This window comes from Sphaerodactylus townsendi, linkage group LG03, assembly GCF_021028975.2.
Source record: "Sphaerodactylus townsendi isolate TG3544 linkage group LG03, MPM_Stown_v2.3, whole genome shotgun sequence".
NCBI classification, from domain to species: domain Eukaryota; kingdom Metazoa; phylum Chordata; class Lepidosauria; order Squamata; family Sphaerodactylidae; genus Sphaerodactylus; species Sphaerodactylus townsendi.
In genome coordinates this window covers 46303093-46322854 of record NC_059427.1, presented here as the reverse complement: position 1 = coordinate 46322854, position 19762 = coordinate 46303093, and the positions used below count along the sequence as shown (strand labels likewise).

General features: G+C 45.7%; 1 protein-coding gene across 1 annotated transcript in view; it reads left to right on the top strand.

Annotated features, from left to right (window-relative positions):
- Nucleotides 1–16848: 16848 nt before the first annotated feature.
- The window catches only part of PLXND1 (plexin D1), a 180718-nt gene continuing 177804 nt past the window's right edge, over nucleotides 16849–19762 (top strand). The window contains 1 exon segment of the mRNA XM_048490141.1: nucleotides 16849–19022. Coding sequence (XP_048346098.1) covers nucleotides 17574–19022 — 1449 coding nt within the window. The 5' untranslated portion in view covers nucleotides 16849–17573.

The window sequence follows — 19762 nt, the reverse complement described above, 5'->3', positions numbered from 1 at the left end:
GAGCAGAAGGAGGGAGGTGACAGGGCCGCGAGAGCAACGGCGGAGAGTTTGAAAGCAGCGGAGGAGAAGGACAGGCGTCCTGCTTAGTGGATAGAAAAAATTCCGGGCTTGAAATTGTAGGTGAAAGATCAAAAGGAGGGAGATCCATGGCAAAGACAATTCTACCATGGACCTCGCCTGCAGGCTGATGGCGACACTTATTAACACTGTCTCACGCGTCATTAGTAGCAGCCGGTAATACATCGTGGGCGCTGCGGGAGGAGTTGCTCTTTATTGCAGAGTGCGCCCGATGTTTTCCCAGTCCTTAAGATTGAATGTCCCCCTTTCTGGGTACCATGGACATTGCCTATCAATTTCCCCAACCAATTCGCGCAGCTCCCCTCTCTTTACGGAGACCCTGCCGCGTTTCGCTAGTGCTTTCAGCTCGCTAACGTGCTTGTCAAAAGCCGTGCTTTTACAAGTGCCCATGCTTACCGGTGGTTCGTCAGACAAGAGAGTGTCCTAGAACACGAATCCCTGGATGCGCCGATCCAGCGGACGATCGGTACCGAGAAGCCCTTTCCCAGGCGATGGTAAGCACGGTGGAGGTTCGAGGATTCCCGGGTTTCGGCACCAGCTTGTAGTCTTGCCCACGAGGCCCCAAGGAAGAGACGAGACGTGGAGATTCCATCTGGTGGAGAGCGCCAGCGGCAGGAAGTGCGGGATTCCGTGATCCTGGCAGCTCTCCCGTGTGCTAGGCTCTGCCTCCTTTTATTAGGGTTTACAAGAGGGGGGGCAATGTGGGCGGACCGGGAGGCGGGAGAGCGGGAGAGCAGGAGATCATCATGTGATGCATGATCTCATCGGGCTACTACGTGCAGGAGGAAGCATCCACGTCTGGGTCTAATCCACACCTGGAGGGCAAGAGCCCCTTTGTCCCTTTGTCTGGGACATCTGGTGACCGTGAGTCAGGCATCTCATGACCTGTGACTCACGGGGGACTGGGGGGTGGGGGAGCTTGTGCGCCCAGAAGGCCCTAGCCGGCACCGGCATGCCAGGCGCTCTTTCTACGGTTCTGCTGGGTTCGCGGGCTCACCCCTACACTGTATTTTTCAGATCTGGATTTGATAGAGGGCTTAATTGCTGGTATTTCAGGTTACTTTTATACCAAATGCCAGGTTTGGTATTTAGATTCAGAACTTTCAGAATTTTGAAATTACTAAATCCATTATTCCCTGGGGGGAAATTTTCTGGAGGGCTCGATTAGCTGTTCTTCAAGCAAGTGACATCAAATTTGCAGAGGAGAAAGACTCCCCAGTGTCAAGTACGTATCAAGGAGTTCAGTTTTATGGTCCCCTGAATATGGTGTCCTCAGGCATCTTCCATTATTTCCTATTGGGGGAGGGGTAATTCCATGCCTTCTCCAGGGCAAATAAGCCAACAGTGAAACAGACAAGAATAAGCAATCACTGGCCAAAAGTCCAATGCAAAGAGAACCAGCAAGCCCAACAAAACTGACAACAAACCAGAGAATTCAACCCAAACCAAACTTAAGCAAGGAAACCATTGCAAGCCCAACAGAATTAATATAAAACCACTGGCAAATGCAAACCAAACTGGCAAGCCAACGAGACTTGGTAAGAAGACAGTGATATTCTATTCTATTCTATTCTATTCTATTCTATTCTTCTATTCTATATAGTTCCGTCGTAAAATTGAAGAAAAAAAGTCCTGCTTTGCTTAAAATTCTGGCCCCAGAGTTATTATTTTTTTCAAGCAGAGACCATAATCCAAACAAACAATAACAAAAAACTTTTAAAATATGAACATATAAAGATACTCATCATCCATCTAAACATAAGAACATAAGAAGAAGATAAGAACAAGCCAGCTGGATCAGACCAGAGTCCATCTAGTCCAGCTCTCTGCTACTCGCAGTGGCCCACCAGGTGCCTTTGGGAGCTCACAATTCAGATTATGGAAAAGGACTTAAGTACAAAATATACACAGGCCCTTTCCGCATGGGCCAAAAACGACGGCCTGGGGGACTGGGGACTACCTGGGGACTGCCCTCCCCCTCCCCCAGGGCGGCGTCAGGCCGCCCTAAACAACAACCCTTTAAAGGGTTGTTGTTGGGGGGAAAGCGTCTTCCCGGCGGTGCGGTGCGAACTGCGCCGCCGGGAACACGCTGTCTCCCTGCCCCGTCCCACTCACCTTGTCCCCGTCGTTGCCTGCTGGCCGTCGAAGGTCGGAGGGCAGCGTGGGGGGGGCTTCGACGGCCAGCAGGCGACGACGGGGACAAGGTGAGTGGGACGGGGCAGGGGGAAGAGGCGGCTCCGTGCGGAGCTGCCTGCCGTTTGCCGGCCTCTGCTGAGGCCGTCCGCATGCGTGCATGCGAACGGCCTTCACCTCCACGCCGGCGGAATTCTCGCCGGCATGGAGGTGACAGGGAGGCCGTGCGGAAACGGCCACAGTTTTTTTTAAAAAAAAAGCTCCAGAGCCATCAATGACTTATTTGTAGTTGTAAGATAAATTGGAAAATGTGCTGAATACTAAGTCCTCTGTCAATAATCTGATACAACTTTTGTTTCATTTTCTGTTGTATTATTTCTTATGTTTCTACAATTTTTGGGACTCATTTACTAGTAGCTTGAAAAATCCTGAATACAATCTGACTGCCCAAATATATCCAAAAATACGGATAGGTGCTTTTTATACATATATTCAGACCAGAAATATCTGAACCCACACAACTAAACTGCACAAGAGCCATACCCGTCATGTCACTGGCTCATTCCGCACATGCAGAATAATGCACTTTCAAACTGCTTTCAGTGCTCTTTGGAGCTGTGCAGAATAGCAAAATCCACTTGCAAACAGTTGTGAAAGTGGTTTGAAAATGCATTATTTTGCGTGTACGGAAGGGGCCACTGACTCACAAACTGATCTTTAGCAAGTCCTGCTATTCCTCAATGTTCCCACCTCTACAGAAGCCTTGAGTATTCTGATTTCTCCAGGAGCCTTAACAAAACATTTTGCTTTCTAACACTTGTTCAGACATGATAAACTATGCTTTTTAAAAAGCAGGCATTTTTTAAAGCAGCTCAACCTTGTTGAGCTGTGGACATGTTTGGAATTTTTAAAAAGGTAGTGGGCACCGCAGCAGAATGGCTGCTATGGGGAAAGTGAACCAATCACAAAATGGCTGTCTCGGGAGCTCAGTCTGATTGGAAAATCTTGGGGAATTCTACAAAATGTTATGAAATTCTAAAACAAACACCCTCCTGTGATGGAGATATTTGTTTCTGAATGAGTGTGCTCCCTCAGATCCCATAATAATAAGGCCTGGGCTCTTCTGCTTCATTAAAGTGTAGGAAAGCAAGAATTGTCTTTTTGCTTTGATGAGGGATGCTTTTAGAAAGAAGCAAATAGGTGCCAAGAAAACACATTGACAGGTGCCATGACGCCCACAGGCACCATATTGGGGATCGTTGATTTAAAGCGTGATATCTAAAAAAAAACATTGGTAGTTTGCCCAATATAATTAACAAATGCTTGTTCGTGCATAAATCCCAGGTCTACTTTGTGCATCTTCTCCACCTCCCCAAAGAGCAGGCTAGTCTTCTGTTATTGCCTTCTCTGTCAACAAGACAGAGTTGTGCAGTCAATCAACTGTGGTTTGTAAATCCGGACATTCCAACAAATAACACTAACTGTGGCTAAAAAATTGTAAACCCCATTTCAATATCCTGGGTTGTTTGTCTGCATTTGGATTCCACCACTAATCATTTGCAGCACAGTGCTGTGCACAGTTACCACCTTCTCAGTCCATAGAAGTCAATATGCTTTGAAGGATGTCGCTCTGCTCAAGTTAATCTCTGACATCTTAAAAGTCAACAAACTAGTAAATGAACCTTCTTCATTTTATGGAGGTTAGATTATATGTGAGTCTTGTGTCTGGATGTAGAGATGCCCACTCCTACACATGAATCCTGCTGAGTGACCCTGGAACTCTGTCAGAACCTCTCAGCTCCACCTACCTCACAAGGTGTGAGAGGAGAGACAGGGAAGGGGTTTGTAAGCCACTGCAATTCTCCTTATGGTTGAGAAAAACAGGGTATAAATCTAAAACTCTTGTTTCTTCTCTTCTGTTCAGTTTGCTGCCAGAGCACCTTATGTCTATGAACATTAGTGTAAATCTTTTGCCTTAGCTAATGTTGCTAAAATAGGTATTTGACATGTGGTAACTGATTTGGGAAATCACATTATTAGTTCTTTACAAAGAATCCTTTGCTGGATCTTTGGTCTGCCTTAGAAAAATATTTTCAGGGTTGCAATCTGTATCTGTACAGTCTTCTCCCATGATTAGATGTTTCCCTTTGAATGTATTAGAGCGATGTGTCCAGGACACATAGCTCTAAATGATCTGCTGCATTAAACAGCTTATAAGGCTCCACATAGCATCATAAAAAGCTCATCTTTTCAACATATAGGACTTTTGAGGGGGAAAAAACATGATTTCACTCAGAAATTTCCTCAGGGTCCCAATAAATCACCATCTTGTTCAAAGAAGCACTCACAGAATGAGGCTGTGAGCCGCTGGAACCACACTGATCATACGTGACTCCTCTGCCCTTGGAGCTAACATCTGCGTTATTTGTTTGTAACAAAGCCTGAGACCACGCTTTGGAGATTGTTTAGACTGGAAACACTTTGGGAAAAAGAAGCCTGACTAACTCTTACTGCTAAGTGCCTTGCATACTGCTGGGGTTTATAAATCATACATATTGACAGTCCTCAAAATCTGTCTGATTTAGCTGTAAGTTACCACACTAATAAAAATTCAGGTTAATCAGACATTAGAATCTCTGTGTTCAGCTGAAGAGTAGCAAACCACTCAGACTGTTATAACTCTTTCATTTCTGGATGTCCAGTTATGTGTTTACTTTTTTTACTTACTTTTGTAAATGGAGAAAAAAGATAGGTTGAGCTGCAAGGATGTTATTTTTCCTCAATTGTGTTATAGGGAAACATAGGTGACCATGTTTTGGGAAGCCATGCTTTTCTGCAAGCCCCACAAACACTGGAACCTCATCATCCCTCCCTCCACTCTAGAGTCCTTAATGGGGGCTTTTTAAAAAAAACTGGGACTACTAAATTATTATGGTGTTATAACATTATACCATTCTGTTTCCACTATTTGCTAGTTCTGAGCTTTCATTTTTTTAAAGTACATCTCTGGACTTTTTTGCTTTGAGGAAGGGTGGAGGCTGTGCTACAAAGCAACAATGAGAACAACACGGAAAATCATCTAAATGTGGAAGCAGTTCTAACCCTGAGTTTCTTATGTGTAATTTTATGCAGTGTTCAGCTCTGAGAGATACTCTGTTCTCACTGACTGTTTAAACCAGATCCAGCACTACTGTTGCTGAACAGAAATTGGAGAGGTAGGAACGGGGCCAAGTTCAGAGTGCCACACATAGTATCACTATGGAATGCAAAAGATTCCCAGAACTCGCAACTGAACTACAACATAGCATGTGTCACTCATCTATTTCCCACAAAAACAATGATGTTTCTGCTAAAAAAAATTAAATATTTTCTCAAGAGGTCACATACCAATACCTAAATCATCTTTGAGTTGGGATGAAGAAAATGAAACGCAGGCAAATTCAGATTACAGGGTTGCTAAGAAACTATTTCCAGGGCTGCTTTTCAAAATTGACCTTCTCTTCCCTTAAAGGTTTACCTGGCCATTTTTTTGAATTGACATTTGGTGGTTGACGATAAGCAGAATTATTTGAAAAGGGGGAGATCTTATTTTTCTATACCTTTTATGGTTTTTTAAAAAAATCTTTTAATAAACTATCAAACACCTTCAGGCTTTTGGACAGGACTAGGAAAAAAATTCCACATTAATAAATATTCAATTTTGTTGCCACAGATTCCAAGTGACTTTGGAATGCAATTTCCTTTTATTTTCTCTGCCACCTTCCCCCCCCCCCCCTCAACACTTTTTGTGGCAATATCTCACATGGATAAACTAAGGAAAGAAAGTTAAAAAAAACACTGTTGCCTCAGCCACTCCAAATGTACCTTTTAAACTTGCTTGCGTGTCTTGGAACTATTCTGCTCTCAATTTAATGTAGTTCATGCTGGTTTTCTTTTGTTGAGCATCTAGCACAACAAAGTGGAACCAAATTAAGCACTGCTGGGTGGCATTGGAGCTGTTAGTACTTAGGAGAATAAATGGCCTGCTCCCATGGTGTTCTCCCCTCCCGGGCTCTGATGCACTGATTCTTCACATCCAATTCCCGTGAGCCACATAGCAACCAAGCCTGGCTTATCCTCTGATGATCTGAACGGCAGCCTTAGAGAATGGAGAAAAACATGGGTCATTGCAGTTGATCCAAGACACATGGGGAAGTCCTGACATAACCCTGAGCAACGTAGTCATAGTACTCCAGGAAACCTCAGTAGCCAACACTGCTTCACTGCCACTGCCACCACAGGCGCACCACAATGAAATTAATCTATTTCACTCTCCCCCCTCAATCAGTTTACTTGACAAAGGAGTAGGGGAATGTATATCAACCATACGGGACAGAAGAACCTCATGGCTTCTTTTCTTCTCTCTTCCTAGACATCAAATGAATTCTGCACATATTTATTTCAAATACCTCTGTTGCTATTCCTTCTTCGGGATGCACATATGTTCACTCACTCATGCACACCCCAGCAGCATTTAATTCAGGGAAATGGACATTTCCAGATTTTTTTTAAAAAAAGAATGTCCTTTGTTTCAGGTGTAACATATTGCCCTAAAGACAGTTGAAACAAATTCTATGGGAAAGGACAAACTTTCTTCCTTTGTGTCTCTGTGTAAGTGAACGAGAGAGAGAGAGAGAGATGCAGCATATTCTATAGAATTTCATATACTAGGTTTCTGTCATGATTATTTTTATTGCCATCTTTTATTGTCTGTTATTTAAATTTTTAATGGTGCAACTGGTTCTGGAGGGTTTTCCGGGCTGTGTGGTCATGGTCTGGTGGATTTTGTTCCTAACGTTTTGCCTGCATCTGTGGCTGGCATCTTCAGAGGTGTATCACAGAGAAAAGTCTGTTTCTCACTATGTCTAAGTGAGAAGGGGAAGTTTAGTGTGGTATATTGTCCACATCCCAGGGTGGGACAATATACCACACTGAACTTTCCCTTCTCACTTAGACACAGTGAGAAACAGACTTTTCTCTGTGATACACCTCTGAAGATGCCAGCCACAGATGCAGGCAAAACGTTAGGAACAAAATCCACCAGACCACAGACACACAGCCCGGAAAACCCTCCAGAACCAGTTGAATCTGGTCGTGAAAGTGTAACCCCCATGCTCAGAATGGGTTGGCCCAGAATGGGTTGACCCAGTAAGGGAGTGGAGACTCGGAGCAGCAGAGAGGCTGAAAGAGCTCCTTTGCAGAAGAACAAGGCTACCAGACTCGGACCTTGATTTCTATAAGCCCTTAACACCTTGTTAAGGTAATTGCAATATTGTTGGAAACTACTGGGAACGTAGTTGTTGTTTTTGCTATGTTGTAAATGTTGGAGTTTATTGTTTCAGGGTTTCTTTTGTGGTTGTAATGGGTGAGAGTTCTCCTAGAGACCTTCATCATGTTGCAACCTGTTCATCAAGCCCTTGGAGTCTTCAGGAGCCAGCCAACTTGCAAAGAAGATTTGGACTTGGCAATATCAGTAGACTGTAAATAGAAGGACTTGAAATGCAACCTGAACAGGACCTTGAATTGTAACGTTAAATGTTGATGTTTTAAAAGTGTAAATTGTAAAGAAAAGTAAACCATTTTGTTGTTTAAAAATTGTTGTTGCAACTCATTCCAAGTACTGCCCCACAGAACCCACAAGCTGAGGTTACAAAAGCCTTCGACAATACCTTTTAATGGTGCAGTTGTTGTACACACCGGTTTTTATATAGTACTGTTTTAATTGTTTTTATACTTTTATTCGTCGCCCTGAGCCCTATTGGGAAGGGCAGGATACAAATTTAAGAAATAAATAAATTACTGAGTTGTTATTTTAAGGAGTCAATCTTTTCTCTCCTTCCCAAACACAGTTGATTTAGGTGTATATAAACAGATTTGCTGCATTTTTCCCCTCTTCTCACACCCATCTAATAAACACAAAGTCAATGCCACAGTGTGCCCACAGATAAAAACTGGAGCAAATCTGTTGTGTTATGTAAAGCTCCCTGCTGAACTGATACTTCAGGTGTCAAGCCAAGAGAACCATTGAAGACCTTTCTTCTTGAATCCTTTCAACTGATAAAAGGAAAATGGCCTTCTATATATGTCACACATCTCTATATCTAATAGTAAAGCATCTGCTCCCCCTAGTTAGAAAAACAACAACAGGGGAACCAGGCTATCCACAGAATGGTAGGATTCTATAAACATGTAGGAGTTTTTCCAACTTTGCTAAAAATATGATGCTGTAAATAAACCAAACCAATAATTAAAACCCTGCTTAAAATAATGAACATGCTCCAGTAGCATGAGTTTGTCAATCATCAAATAAGAGTAAAGGGGGTGAGGGTCAGTCTGCTGAAGTCTTCAAGGCTCACAGAATGCTTGAGGGCCAATGTTTGGCAATCGGGGGTAGTGGGTATGTTATGAATTATTTCTTCCGCTCCAAATTGCTCATAGGGCCATTTTTATATACTGTAATTTTTGCAATTTACACTGAGGAATTTGTGAGATGACCATTCATATATTTTTAAATCACAAACATAACCCATTCGTTTAAAAAAAAATATGGAAATACAAAATTCCACATCAATGTCATCCATTTTCACAACTTCATAACTAGTTTTTCCATTATAAAATGTACGATGCTGTCTTGTGAGGAGTCCACTGTTGTATAAGGGTAGTTATTACTATATTTAACTTTGGATTGCTTAAATATATTGTGGGATATGCAATTTCTTACATTCTTGACTTGGGGCACTGGATTCTACCAAAACCCAACAAAAAGTTGTGCTTGGGATACCCAAATTCTTATAGTCTGTGTGGGATTAGCAATGTGGGGAAAAGTAATAAATCCCAATGTATATAAATGTGAATTTAACATTGAATCTCATTTCTTAAAATAATGCTGTAATCCTGATTTTGAACAGATCCTTCTGGAGATCTTCAATTATCTTAAATTTTATTATCTTGGACACTCTGATGTCAGCTACAATCTTGGTTGCCTCGCTATTCTCTCCTGTCCTCCTGGGCTAATTCTACAAATAACAGAGACAGGAAACCACCTCTGAAAATATTTATCTTAGAGGACAGTTTGTGACAAACAATGGAAGTGCAACATTAATTAACCTGAGCTTTCTAAGACATCCGAGTCGGGCTTGTTCTTCTCAGAGCCCTGCATAGTTGTCCTTGGTTTGTCTGGAGCTCAAACCACACAGTGGGCACAGAACAACTTTTGACTATGTCCCCAATAATTCCAATAGCTATAATATTCTGTGACTGATTCAATGCAGCAGAGCTGGAAGGGATGCTATAGAACCAGTTAACCTAGTTTCTTGTGATTTATCTTAAGACCCTTACACTATGGCATCCAACTGATGCTTTCCTAAGCTCATCTTGGAAACTCAAAAGAAAATACTGCAGCCTCTACCAACTACTTATGTCTGGAGATCCAAGCATGCATCCCTTACACATCATGTGAGCTTATCCTAAGTTGGGAGGGGGAGTTGACAGAGTCATTTTGGAAGGGGGCTGATTTTTTAAAAGAAGCATTGCCTTGCGTTCTAAAATAGTTGCAGTCCCTGATCAAGTTATACCATTTTCAAATCAGATAAATTTACAGTCAACTTCTAATTCTGAAAGGAATTTGATCCACCATTGATTCCTGCAGAATGTAGCTGGATACATCTTCACAAATGTGTATAAATCAGTTTAAGACTATCTATGCATGTCTTCCAACCCACCCACACACCCCAGTCAGTTCCCTGTGTCTTTAATACAGTGATTCTATCTCACAATGGACTAAATAGGATTATACCCATACATCAGCAGACATAACTCTATGCCAGCTGGGGAAAGAAATATACCAGGGGCCAGGGTCTCTGCTATACTCTTTTCCACAAAAAGATGGCAGTAAATTTGTATATTAATCTGCCATTTCCTGGACCTTCTTTGTAGTAGAATGCTCCATGATGGTAGACACTAGGACCCCCACAGAGCATTCTACTACAAAGATGGTCCAGGAAATGGTGGATTAATACACAAATGTACTGCCATCTTTTTGTGGAAAAGAGGATAGTATGGGAAGTGGGGGAGAACTTGAGGGAGCTGGGGGTATGGAGAAAGAAGAGCAGTCCTTATTTGGAATCTTTTGCTGTTATCGAGTTGACTCTTGGGAGATGGGAAAGGCCCTACCATGAGCCTGTGCGTGGTTAGGGGGCTGTTCTGTGAAGTAGATGACATGGATTCTGATCAACATGCAAAATGCTGGGTTCCTCTAACATACAAGCCAAGCAAATTTGTAGTGCGTAGTATTATGGCCTTTGTCACGGCATGACAACATTGTCCATACAGAAAGATCTAAGCCTTTCTCTAAAGCAGGCTTCCTTCCTGCACCGTGATCACTTTCTGACTACCAAGTCCTGTATGTCATGAGGCTTCTCAGCTGTTTTCTGTATGGGCAATATGGAGGTGATTTCTGTATGGACAATATGGAAGTGTCATTGGTCACTAGAATGGTGATTGGTGGCACTTCATAATTTCCCAGAACACCAAGATTGTATCAGCATGACAACGCTTCCATGCAAAGGCATTTACCATGACAATAATGCTTCCATACTGAGATTTGCTCTGAGTTTTACCCTCCCACCTACCATGGCTCCCCTTGCCAGTGGTGGGTTTTTCACCAGGTTTTTAAAAATTATTGTAGTCGGGCAATCACTATAGGATTTTAACTCCACAACAATACCCTATGGACATTTATTTTTACTTTCAAAAAGCCTATGCGCGGTGAGGAAAGGGAAATAGGGCCAAATCTGGACACAGAACTGTAAAAATCCACAACTCCCCTCCCCACACATTCCAAAATCAACTTTGGGTATGATCCCCTGTAAAATATTGTTCCAAAGCAGGTTTGGGAAAAATTACAGTAGAATTAGAGGAAACCGGGGGAGGCTGGCAGAAACCTACAGATTTTGTGTGGAAGACAAAATTACCGGTAAATCAGCTGTGATGGAAATGGGAGAGAGAGAGCAAAATCTCTGTGCAGAAGAATGAAGCGTGCTGTTGGTACCACTATGTTTGTTTCTGCAGGTATTGCATGCTTACTGGTTGAACTTAGCTATATTAAGTCAATGTCTGTTCGTCGCACTGAAACCATAGGAGTGGCTTGTTATGTTAGCTTCTTCTGGATTTCTTCTTGTAACTCCAGTATTGCTGTCTATTTTAAAGGTATCTTATTTTTCAGAAGTCTGGGCTAGTACTGGATATCCAAAAATGAAAACTCCACTTATCGCTAATAATATTTGAAAATGTAGAACTGGAGTCTCACTGTTTTGTGAATGGGGCTAATGATTCCTCTGTAGCTCAGCTGGGTATCGTAAAGTTTAATTAACTTATGCTTTAACATTCCATTGACACTTCCCAATAAAAAGGTGTTAAACATAAGGTGTTATTATCTTCAAAACACTAATGTTTATTTCCTGCTCACAGTTGGACTTGAAATCCGGAAATTGAAAATATAAAACCCCCAGCAATTATATATATATATTAAAAGTTAATAACTCTATTAGGAATGTGATTAACATGAACAATGAGGCAGAGAGACAAAGAAAGGGAAAGAAAATCTGTTTTTAATTTAACACACATTTTCAGTGGGCATGAGCTGGCCACTGCTGTTATGTATTAATTAGTGCTCTGAAGAGGGAGAAAAGGCTAGGAAGAGGGTGAAGCAAGCTGGCAGGTGTAGAAATAAGATTAGACAACAGCAGAGGGTTTTTTCCTATTGTGAACACAAGTCATCCAGAATTCCTAACAGTCTGGCTGATACGTTTCGTACATGTGAAATTAACTTGGGAAATGTGAGATTGGGGTAGACACAGAGAATGCTCGGAAGCTGGAAATAGGTTTCAGCACTAAGATGCTGACCATTTGCAGGCAGGTGATTTAGTAATTGTACCAAGTATGATCCACAAAAGCAACTCTGTCCCAGTGTTGAAATCACAGCCTTCTGGAGCCATTCCTTAGCATTCCTCATTCCTCATTCCAAAAGAACCAGAAATATCAAGGGAGTGTGCTGGGAACGGCACGCACGGGGCACGAGATGTTACTGTGCCAATGTTCAAAAAGCCAAGAATGATTTCCCCATGCACTAACAACATCAACACTACTAATGTTGCAAGGAATGCACATTTTCAGGAATTGTGATTGTTTTTCTTTTAATTCTGAGCCTTTAGGTGACACTGCTGTCATATATTTTTTTCTCCCATATGCCTCTGGAGAATTGAAATATGGTGTGAAAGCACCACAGAAACATTTCATGATTTAATGGTGTTTTGATTTTAGGATTAAGAAACTTTTGCAGTCACGTGACTGCCATGGTTGGCAACTCAGTGGGCCAAACAAGGTTCATGGTAAAAACGATGGCTCCAGTTTTTCTTCCTGTGATTAAATCAAATAGTGAGAAAACTGGATATTCCGTGTACTAACCACTTTGCACTTCTTAAAGTAGAACATTTTGGCCAAGTGTCAGCATTTGCTTCTGCAAATATAGCAGCTCACAGAAAAATGGAGGGAGGGGTAGATTTCCCAGGCCAGCTCTCACATTACAAAGTCTGGGAATTTTCTACCGGGAATTTAATTGTTAAGCTTACGCCTTGCCACCTGTGTTATTTTACCAACCTGAAGTGGTCCTTAGGAGCTATTATTTGCCCACTGGGGAAACTGCTGGAGTTTCTCAGTGGGGCAAATGCTGGCTCCCTGGGGCAGTTTCAGGTTGTAGAAACAGAGCAGGAAAGGGAGATTAAGCTCCTTCTTCCCACATACATAATCTTAATTAACCTGGGAATTACGTTTCCAGCAGTGAACTTCCAGTGTATGATTGACTGAAAATTCTCATGGTGGCCATGGCGGTCATTGGATAAGTAAATCATCCCAGATCAGCACCTCCCATTTAACCCCAAGCTATGATGGGGTATTCAGTGAGCTGTAAAGGGGTGTTCAGTTGGTCAGACTGTGTGGCCAAGGGCCAAGTTGAAGAGGGGCCACTGGAGGCTGTATATTTGCTTATAGGAACAGCAAAGCAGAAAGGATTCCTTAAATCTTTCCATTTTTTCTCCCTAAAATTGCCCCCCAGGCTGCTTTACCATCAACAGAAAAAAATGCCAAGTATTCCTAAGTCCTGAAAGAAAGGCATAGGAGAAAAATGAGCACAGAAACATTTCAAATAAATATATATCTTATTCACCATTGTTAGAAAATCAGCTAGGGACTAATTCTGAGCAGAAAAACAACTAGAGGCAAAAAGACTTAAGCGGCCCCTCTATCCTACCACTCCTTTAATTCACATTCCCGTTACTGCTGGTTTTTTTTAAAAAAAAGATTTCTTGCCTCCAACCATGAAATGTTACCTAAAACTATAGTTTAGTTTGATTTAAACTTATGTTTGCTTGTGTTTCTATACTTGAGATAAGAGGAAGTTATTTCAACACAACACTGATAAATGCTTGTGGCCCTGTAGTTGAGAACAGTACAGCCATATTGGAAACCGCCCTGAGCCCAGAAGGGGTGGCTTGGTATAGAAACCTATGCTAAATGATCTCCACAGAAAAGAATGTAGGGACTTGATTTGTCTGTTTGCATGAACACAGCCTGATAGTAGGGTAGAAAGTTATGCCAGAGCCAACAGATAGGGCAAGTGAATGCTAGGAGTTTGGGAAATTGGCATGAAGTAATGATAAAAACTGAAAAATTGAGAGGAGGGTAAATAGCAATTTAATAAGAGGCCTAAAGCACATGAGGAGCCTGGAATGTGAAAGAATCATGAGAGTTCCCAGTACTTCAAAGAAGGCGTAGAGGAAGGAAATGGCACCCAGGGCAATGGTGCCCGATTTTGCGTATCCCCCCATGGATGCCATCTCATCCCCTCCACGCTGACCCAGCTTGGACAAGCCGAGTTGGCGCGGGGGAGCACAACGCCCCCCACACAGCACACCCCTCCTCCCCCACGCCAACACAGCTCAGATGAGCCGAGTCAGCACGGAGGAGGGGTGTGCCATGTGGGGGGCGATTTTGCACTCCCCCCATGGGTGCCATCCACTCCTACCCTGCACCGATGCAGCTCAAACGAGTCATGCTGACACATCAGAGGAGGGGTGTGGGGTGATTTTGCACCCCCAGGGGCACCATCTACTCCTCCCCTGTACTGACTCGGACGAGCTAAGTTGGTGTGGGGAGTGTAAAATCGCCACCCACTTGGCATACCCTCTTCCTTCGCGCAAACTCAGCTCATCCGAGACAGGTTGGTACGGGGGAGGAGGGGGTGGAGGTGATTTTGTGGGCGGTGATTTTGCACCCTCCATGAGCACCATCCCCTCCTTTCTGTGCCAACTCAGACCAGCCGAGCCGGCACGGGGGAGGCATAGGGGGGCAATTTTGTGCGGGGGGCCACGGCACACCCCTCCTCCTGGGAGCCGAGTCGGCACGGGGGAGGAGGGGGTGGGGATGATTTTGTGGGCCCCCCACATGACAGGATGGTGTGCGCCCAGGGATATGTGCTCCCACATGTCCCTATGGGCAGTACATCCCTGCTTCATAGATATCAGTAATTTCTACCAGGGTAGTGTTTTAAAAGACATATGTTGGTATTCTACTTCTTTAAGCAGCTCCTACAGGGCAGCACTCATGATGTTTCTCCATCTGATGTTCTCAATAACCCCTATTAAGAAAGTTAAGACAGCAGGTAAACTACACTGCAAACAATGTAGCTTTGTCTTTATTTTATTAGATTTCTATGCCACCCCACCCTTTCTGGGCTCAGGACAGTTTCCAACCAGATGTATATAACAATATTGTTTGATACACACCAGACACAATAACATCATTAGATTAAAAGCCATACAATATACCAACAATTACCCAATGGTGATAAAATATCTGAGTTCAACCTGGACTAGTTGAACAGTCAGAAAAAAGGGGACCAGAGAAGGGGGAAGCCACAGATGGCAACCATTGTTGCCTCAGACATATGCCTGGTGGAACAGCTCTGTGTGACAGGCCCTGCAGAACTATATCACCACTCATAGGGCCCTGGTCTCATTGGACATAGTGTTCCACCAAGTCAGGGCCGGGACTGAAAAGACCGAAGCCCTCGTCAAGGCAGACATCCCTTGTGCCAGAGACCACAAGTAGGTTCTTGCTGGATGATCAAAGCATCTTTCAGGAGAGACAGTCCCATAAGCATGTTGGTCCCAGACTGTTAAGGACTTTTTCATTAGTACTAAAACCTTGAACTTGACCCTGAATTCCACCTGGAGTCAGCGCAGCTGGTGGAGCACAGGTTGGGTATGTGCCTGCCATGAGTAAAGACCCTCCAGTAAAGAATCCTTGCTACTGCATTCTGGACTACTGTCCTTATGCCATGGTCATTTTGAATGTCTGTGCTTACAGCTACTACTATGCAAACAACCAGTTAATGTGTACTTAGTGCCAACTAGTGTGTCACATACATCTGCTGGAAGTGAGCATCCTCCCCTCAAAAGAAGGTTGCTCAGAATGAGGTTCCTTCAACAGCAAGGAATACTGGTGGATCAACAGAAAGAAAACTTGGCCTGGGAGTTTCTTGGGTAGAAGAAGATCCCAAGCCACTGAATGTGAAGTCTATGCTGCAGAAGGGATCTCAACGTTAATTCTTATAAAGAAACCCCTATATATATTGAAGCATGACTAGATGTAAGAACTGATTCAGATTATCGAAAACGCAAGTTTACCACAGACAGCGTTCTTCTACTTACCAACTTGACAGGAGAAAATGAAGTTTCAAGGCCTGTAATACCTGACTGGTTCACTGGCAGATTGTGATTCATCACTTGTCTACAGAGTGGTTTCAGTCCACCTGTGATTTGAACTGAGAGACTGTTATTCATTTAAGCATCAGCATTTGTGAGGCCACACTGTTGGAAAAGCTGCACTATACTAGACAGCTCGGACTGGCCAAAAGTGGAACCTATTGACGGGACATAATGTTGTTGTGGTTCGTGCATTGCACTGTGCACTTCTTTCACTTTGGGCACTCTGACATCATTAAAGCACTTGACGCCTCATAGTTTATACGTCACATCTTTAGCAGCATAGATACAGTGGCTTGTACCTTTATCTAGCACCAACTAGTGTGTCAGGTACATCTGCTAAAAGCAACCCCCCCCCCCCCCGCCTGCAAAAGAAGGTTGATCAAAATGAGGTTCCTCCGACAGCAAGGAACTCTGGTGGATCAACAAGAAGCAAAGTTGGCCAGGGAGTTTCTTGGGTGGAAGAAGATCCCAAGCCTGTGAACTTGGCATCACATAAACAGGGCAGCTGATTACATTCTCATGGATTACTGAAGCACCCTCTCCGCTTTTTGGTGCCAAATGACTGAAACACAGTGGGACTGAACTAATTATCCCCTCCCTCGTCTTACATGCTTGGCATACTTGTCCTTTTAATTTATTCCTGACCCCCAAACCCCAGACAGCCTGACCTTCCCTTCTTTGTTATCCTTTCTTGTAAAACCCCCCTTTATGAGGAGGGCAGCACTTCAAGAGGACTGAGAGTTAACTTATTTTCATTGTGGGGTGAGGGGATGGGGACGAGAGAAGAATGGCTATGACCAAAAAACGCCAGTTAGCGCCGGGTTGCCTGAAATTAATGTTGTTTGGCTAGGTCTATTTTTACCCCAGTGCACTGCTGTGTTTTTAGGTTTGGAGAAGAAAACTTTCTCTCCCCCCCCCCCCCCCCCCCCATGCTAACGGAGTCCCAGACTCTCCCTTCTCAACGCGAAAAAAGAAAGCAGCAAAGACAAGAGTTATTTGTTAGCAAAGAAGCTGCTATCAAGAGCTGCTGCTTTGTCTTTGGGGCTGCTTCGATGATTGCTTCCCAGCTTTGGGGGAACTGGCTTTAACTTAATCATATTCACATGACCAACCCTACATTAGAAAAAAAGAGTAATGCAAAAAGAGAGAGAGAGACGTCGGAGAGTGGCGGTTGTCCTCCGGCAGAGAGAGAGAGAGAGAGAGAGAGAGAGAGAGAGAGCTGTCAGACTTAGGGGAGGGCGCAGCTTTTCTCAGACGTGCAATTTTAACCCCATTCGAGAGGCCGGTCCAGTAAGGAAGCAAAGGGCTGGCGATCGCTTGCAACAAAGGCTCGGGACTTCCCTCTTGCGTTACACTGGAGCCGAGGCGCGTGAGATCCGCTGCAGGAAACAGGTTCTCCCCTCGCCCTGTGGCGCGTGCATTTCTTCCTTTCTTCCCGCCGGGCGACTGCGAGGAGCCCCGTCTGCCCCGAGCGCCTGATGCTCCGCGCCAGGAGGCAGGATGGTCGCGCCCGATCGGAGAGGCGCTAAGCCGGATCGCCGCCGCGCCTTGTGGTGCCTCTGCCTACTGTTGCTGCTGCTGCTGCCCGTGCCCGGCGGGGGGCTGTCAGTGCAGCACAAGTTCGTCTCGGCCACGGCCACCAACAACTTCGCGCTGGATGGGTCGGGGAGCAAGATCTACCTGGCGGCGGTCAACCGGCTGTACCAGCTGTCGGGCCCCAGCCTGACGCTGGAGGTGGAGGAGCAGGTGGGCCCCCGGGAGGACAGCCCGCTGTGCCACGCGCCGCAGCTGCCCCAGGCGTCGTGCGAGCACGCCAAGAAGCCCACCGATAACTACAACAAGCTGCTGCAGCCGGACCCAGAGCAGGGCATCCTGGTGGTGTGCGGCTCGGTCTACCAGGGCTTCTGCCAGCTGCGCAGCATGGACAACATCTCCGTCGTGGCCGTGGCCTTCCCCCCCGGGGCGGCAGGGGGGCACGAGCAGGTCCCGGTCTTCCCCAGCATGCTCAACGTGGCCGCCAACCACGCCAACGCCTCCACCGTCGGGCTGGTGCTCCGGCAGCCCGGCCGCGCCCCGCGGCTCCTGGTGGCGTCCACTTACACGGGCTGGGGCAGCGCGTTTTTCCCGCGCAACCAGAGCCTGGAGGACCACCGCTTCGAGAACACGCCCGAAATCGCCATCCGCGCCCTCGACGCCCGCGGCGACCTGGCGCGCCTCTTCACCTTTGATATCAACCCTTCCGACGACAACGTCTTCAAGATCAAGCAGGGCGCCAAGGAGCGCCACCGCCTCACCTTCGTCCGCGCTTTCCTGCACCGCGGCAGCCAGGCGCCCCCTCCTGCTCCTCCTGCTCCTCCTCCTCGCCCCCAGGGGGACCCCGGCTCCCAAGGCGCCCCCTTCCCCGACAGGGCCTCGCCCTCGGGCCGCCCTGCAGGCTCTTACGCCTACCTGGCCCTCAACAGCGAGGCCAACGCGCGGGAGAAGGAGAGCCACTTGCAAAGCCTGCTGGCCCGCATCTGCTTGGGCGACGCCACGACCCTCAATGGCAGCGACGGCGGCGCGGAGACCAAGAAGCTGACCGAGTCCTACATCCAGATGGGGCTGCAGTGTGGCACGGGCGGGGGGGTGGCCGGCGGCGCCCTCTTCCACCGGCTGGTGTCCGTCTTCCCCGCCCGCGCCGCCCTGCAGGTGGCCGCGGGGAGCCCTGGGCCGCCCCCGCCGGAGGAGCTGCTCTTCGGGGTCTTCGAGAAAGCCGTCGGGGGTCCCGGGCCTGGCGGGCGGCTGGCTCCTGTGCCGTCGGCGCTGTGCGTCTTCCGCTTCGCCGAGATCGAGGAGGCCATCCGAAAGGCCCGCCACTCGTGCTTCGTGGCGCCAGACGCCGGGCTGGTCGCCGTGCTCGACAGCGTGGTGCAAGGCACCGGCCCGGCCTGCGAAAAGAGGCGCATCCAGGTAGGTCGGAGGGCAGACGGGCGATCCCTGTTGGGTGCCCCCAAGGCCTGTGTGGGGCCTCATTCGAACCGGTCCCCAGCTCCCTTGCAAAGACCCGCTGAGGGTCTTATAGAAAAAAAGTGCCTCTCTGGCAGCAAGCCATTTATTTGCCTGAGCGCAACCATCGTCCAGGCAAGCTGGAGGCCTGGCATGGCTTCTTTTAAAATCTACCTCTGGAAGTGGGGAAGTTTGACCGGGGGGGGGGGGGGGGCTTTCTTTTCGGATTTGCTCAGGGATGGATCTCTTTATAGGTAGCAAACTGCAAGCGTGGAAGGGGTTTTGTTGGTGGCTGCTTCCATCGTGAAGCAAGGTGTGAAAAGGCTGATCAAGGAGGTACAAACTCCTTCCTTATGAAGAAGCTTTTTAGTTTGGGGAAAAGATGACTCGAGGTTTGAGGTTTGTGATTGTAAAATGATGCCCTCTGTAAAAACCCAGTAGGTTCCAGAGAGGGAATTGAAAGTACTTCCTCACTCAATGCATGATTAAATTTCAAAATTTGCTGCCATGGGGAAATTGACAGATCATAGGGAAAATCATATTGACAAATCATGGGGAAATTGACAAATCCATGGATGATATGTATGTCAAGTGGAATCAGAAACCTTCTGAGTATGCTCACAGAACTGTGAAAATGTTTAGAGGCATGTGCCTTTGAATACCTGTTGTAGGTGAGAAGAGGGCAAACAAGAATGTCTGTTTCC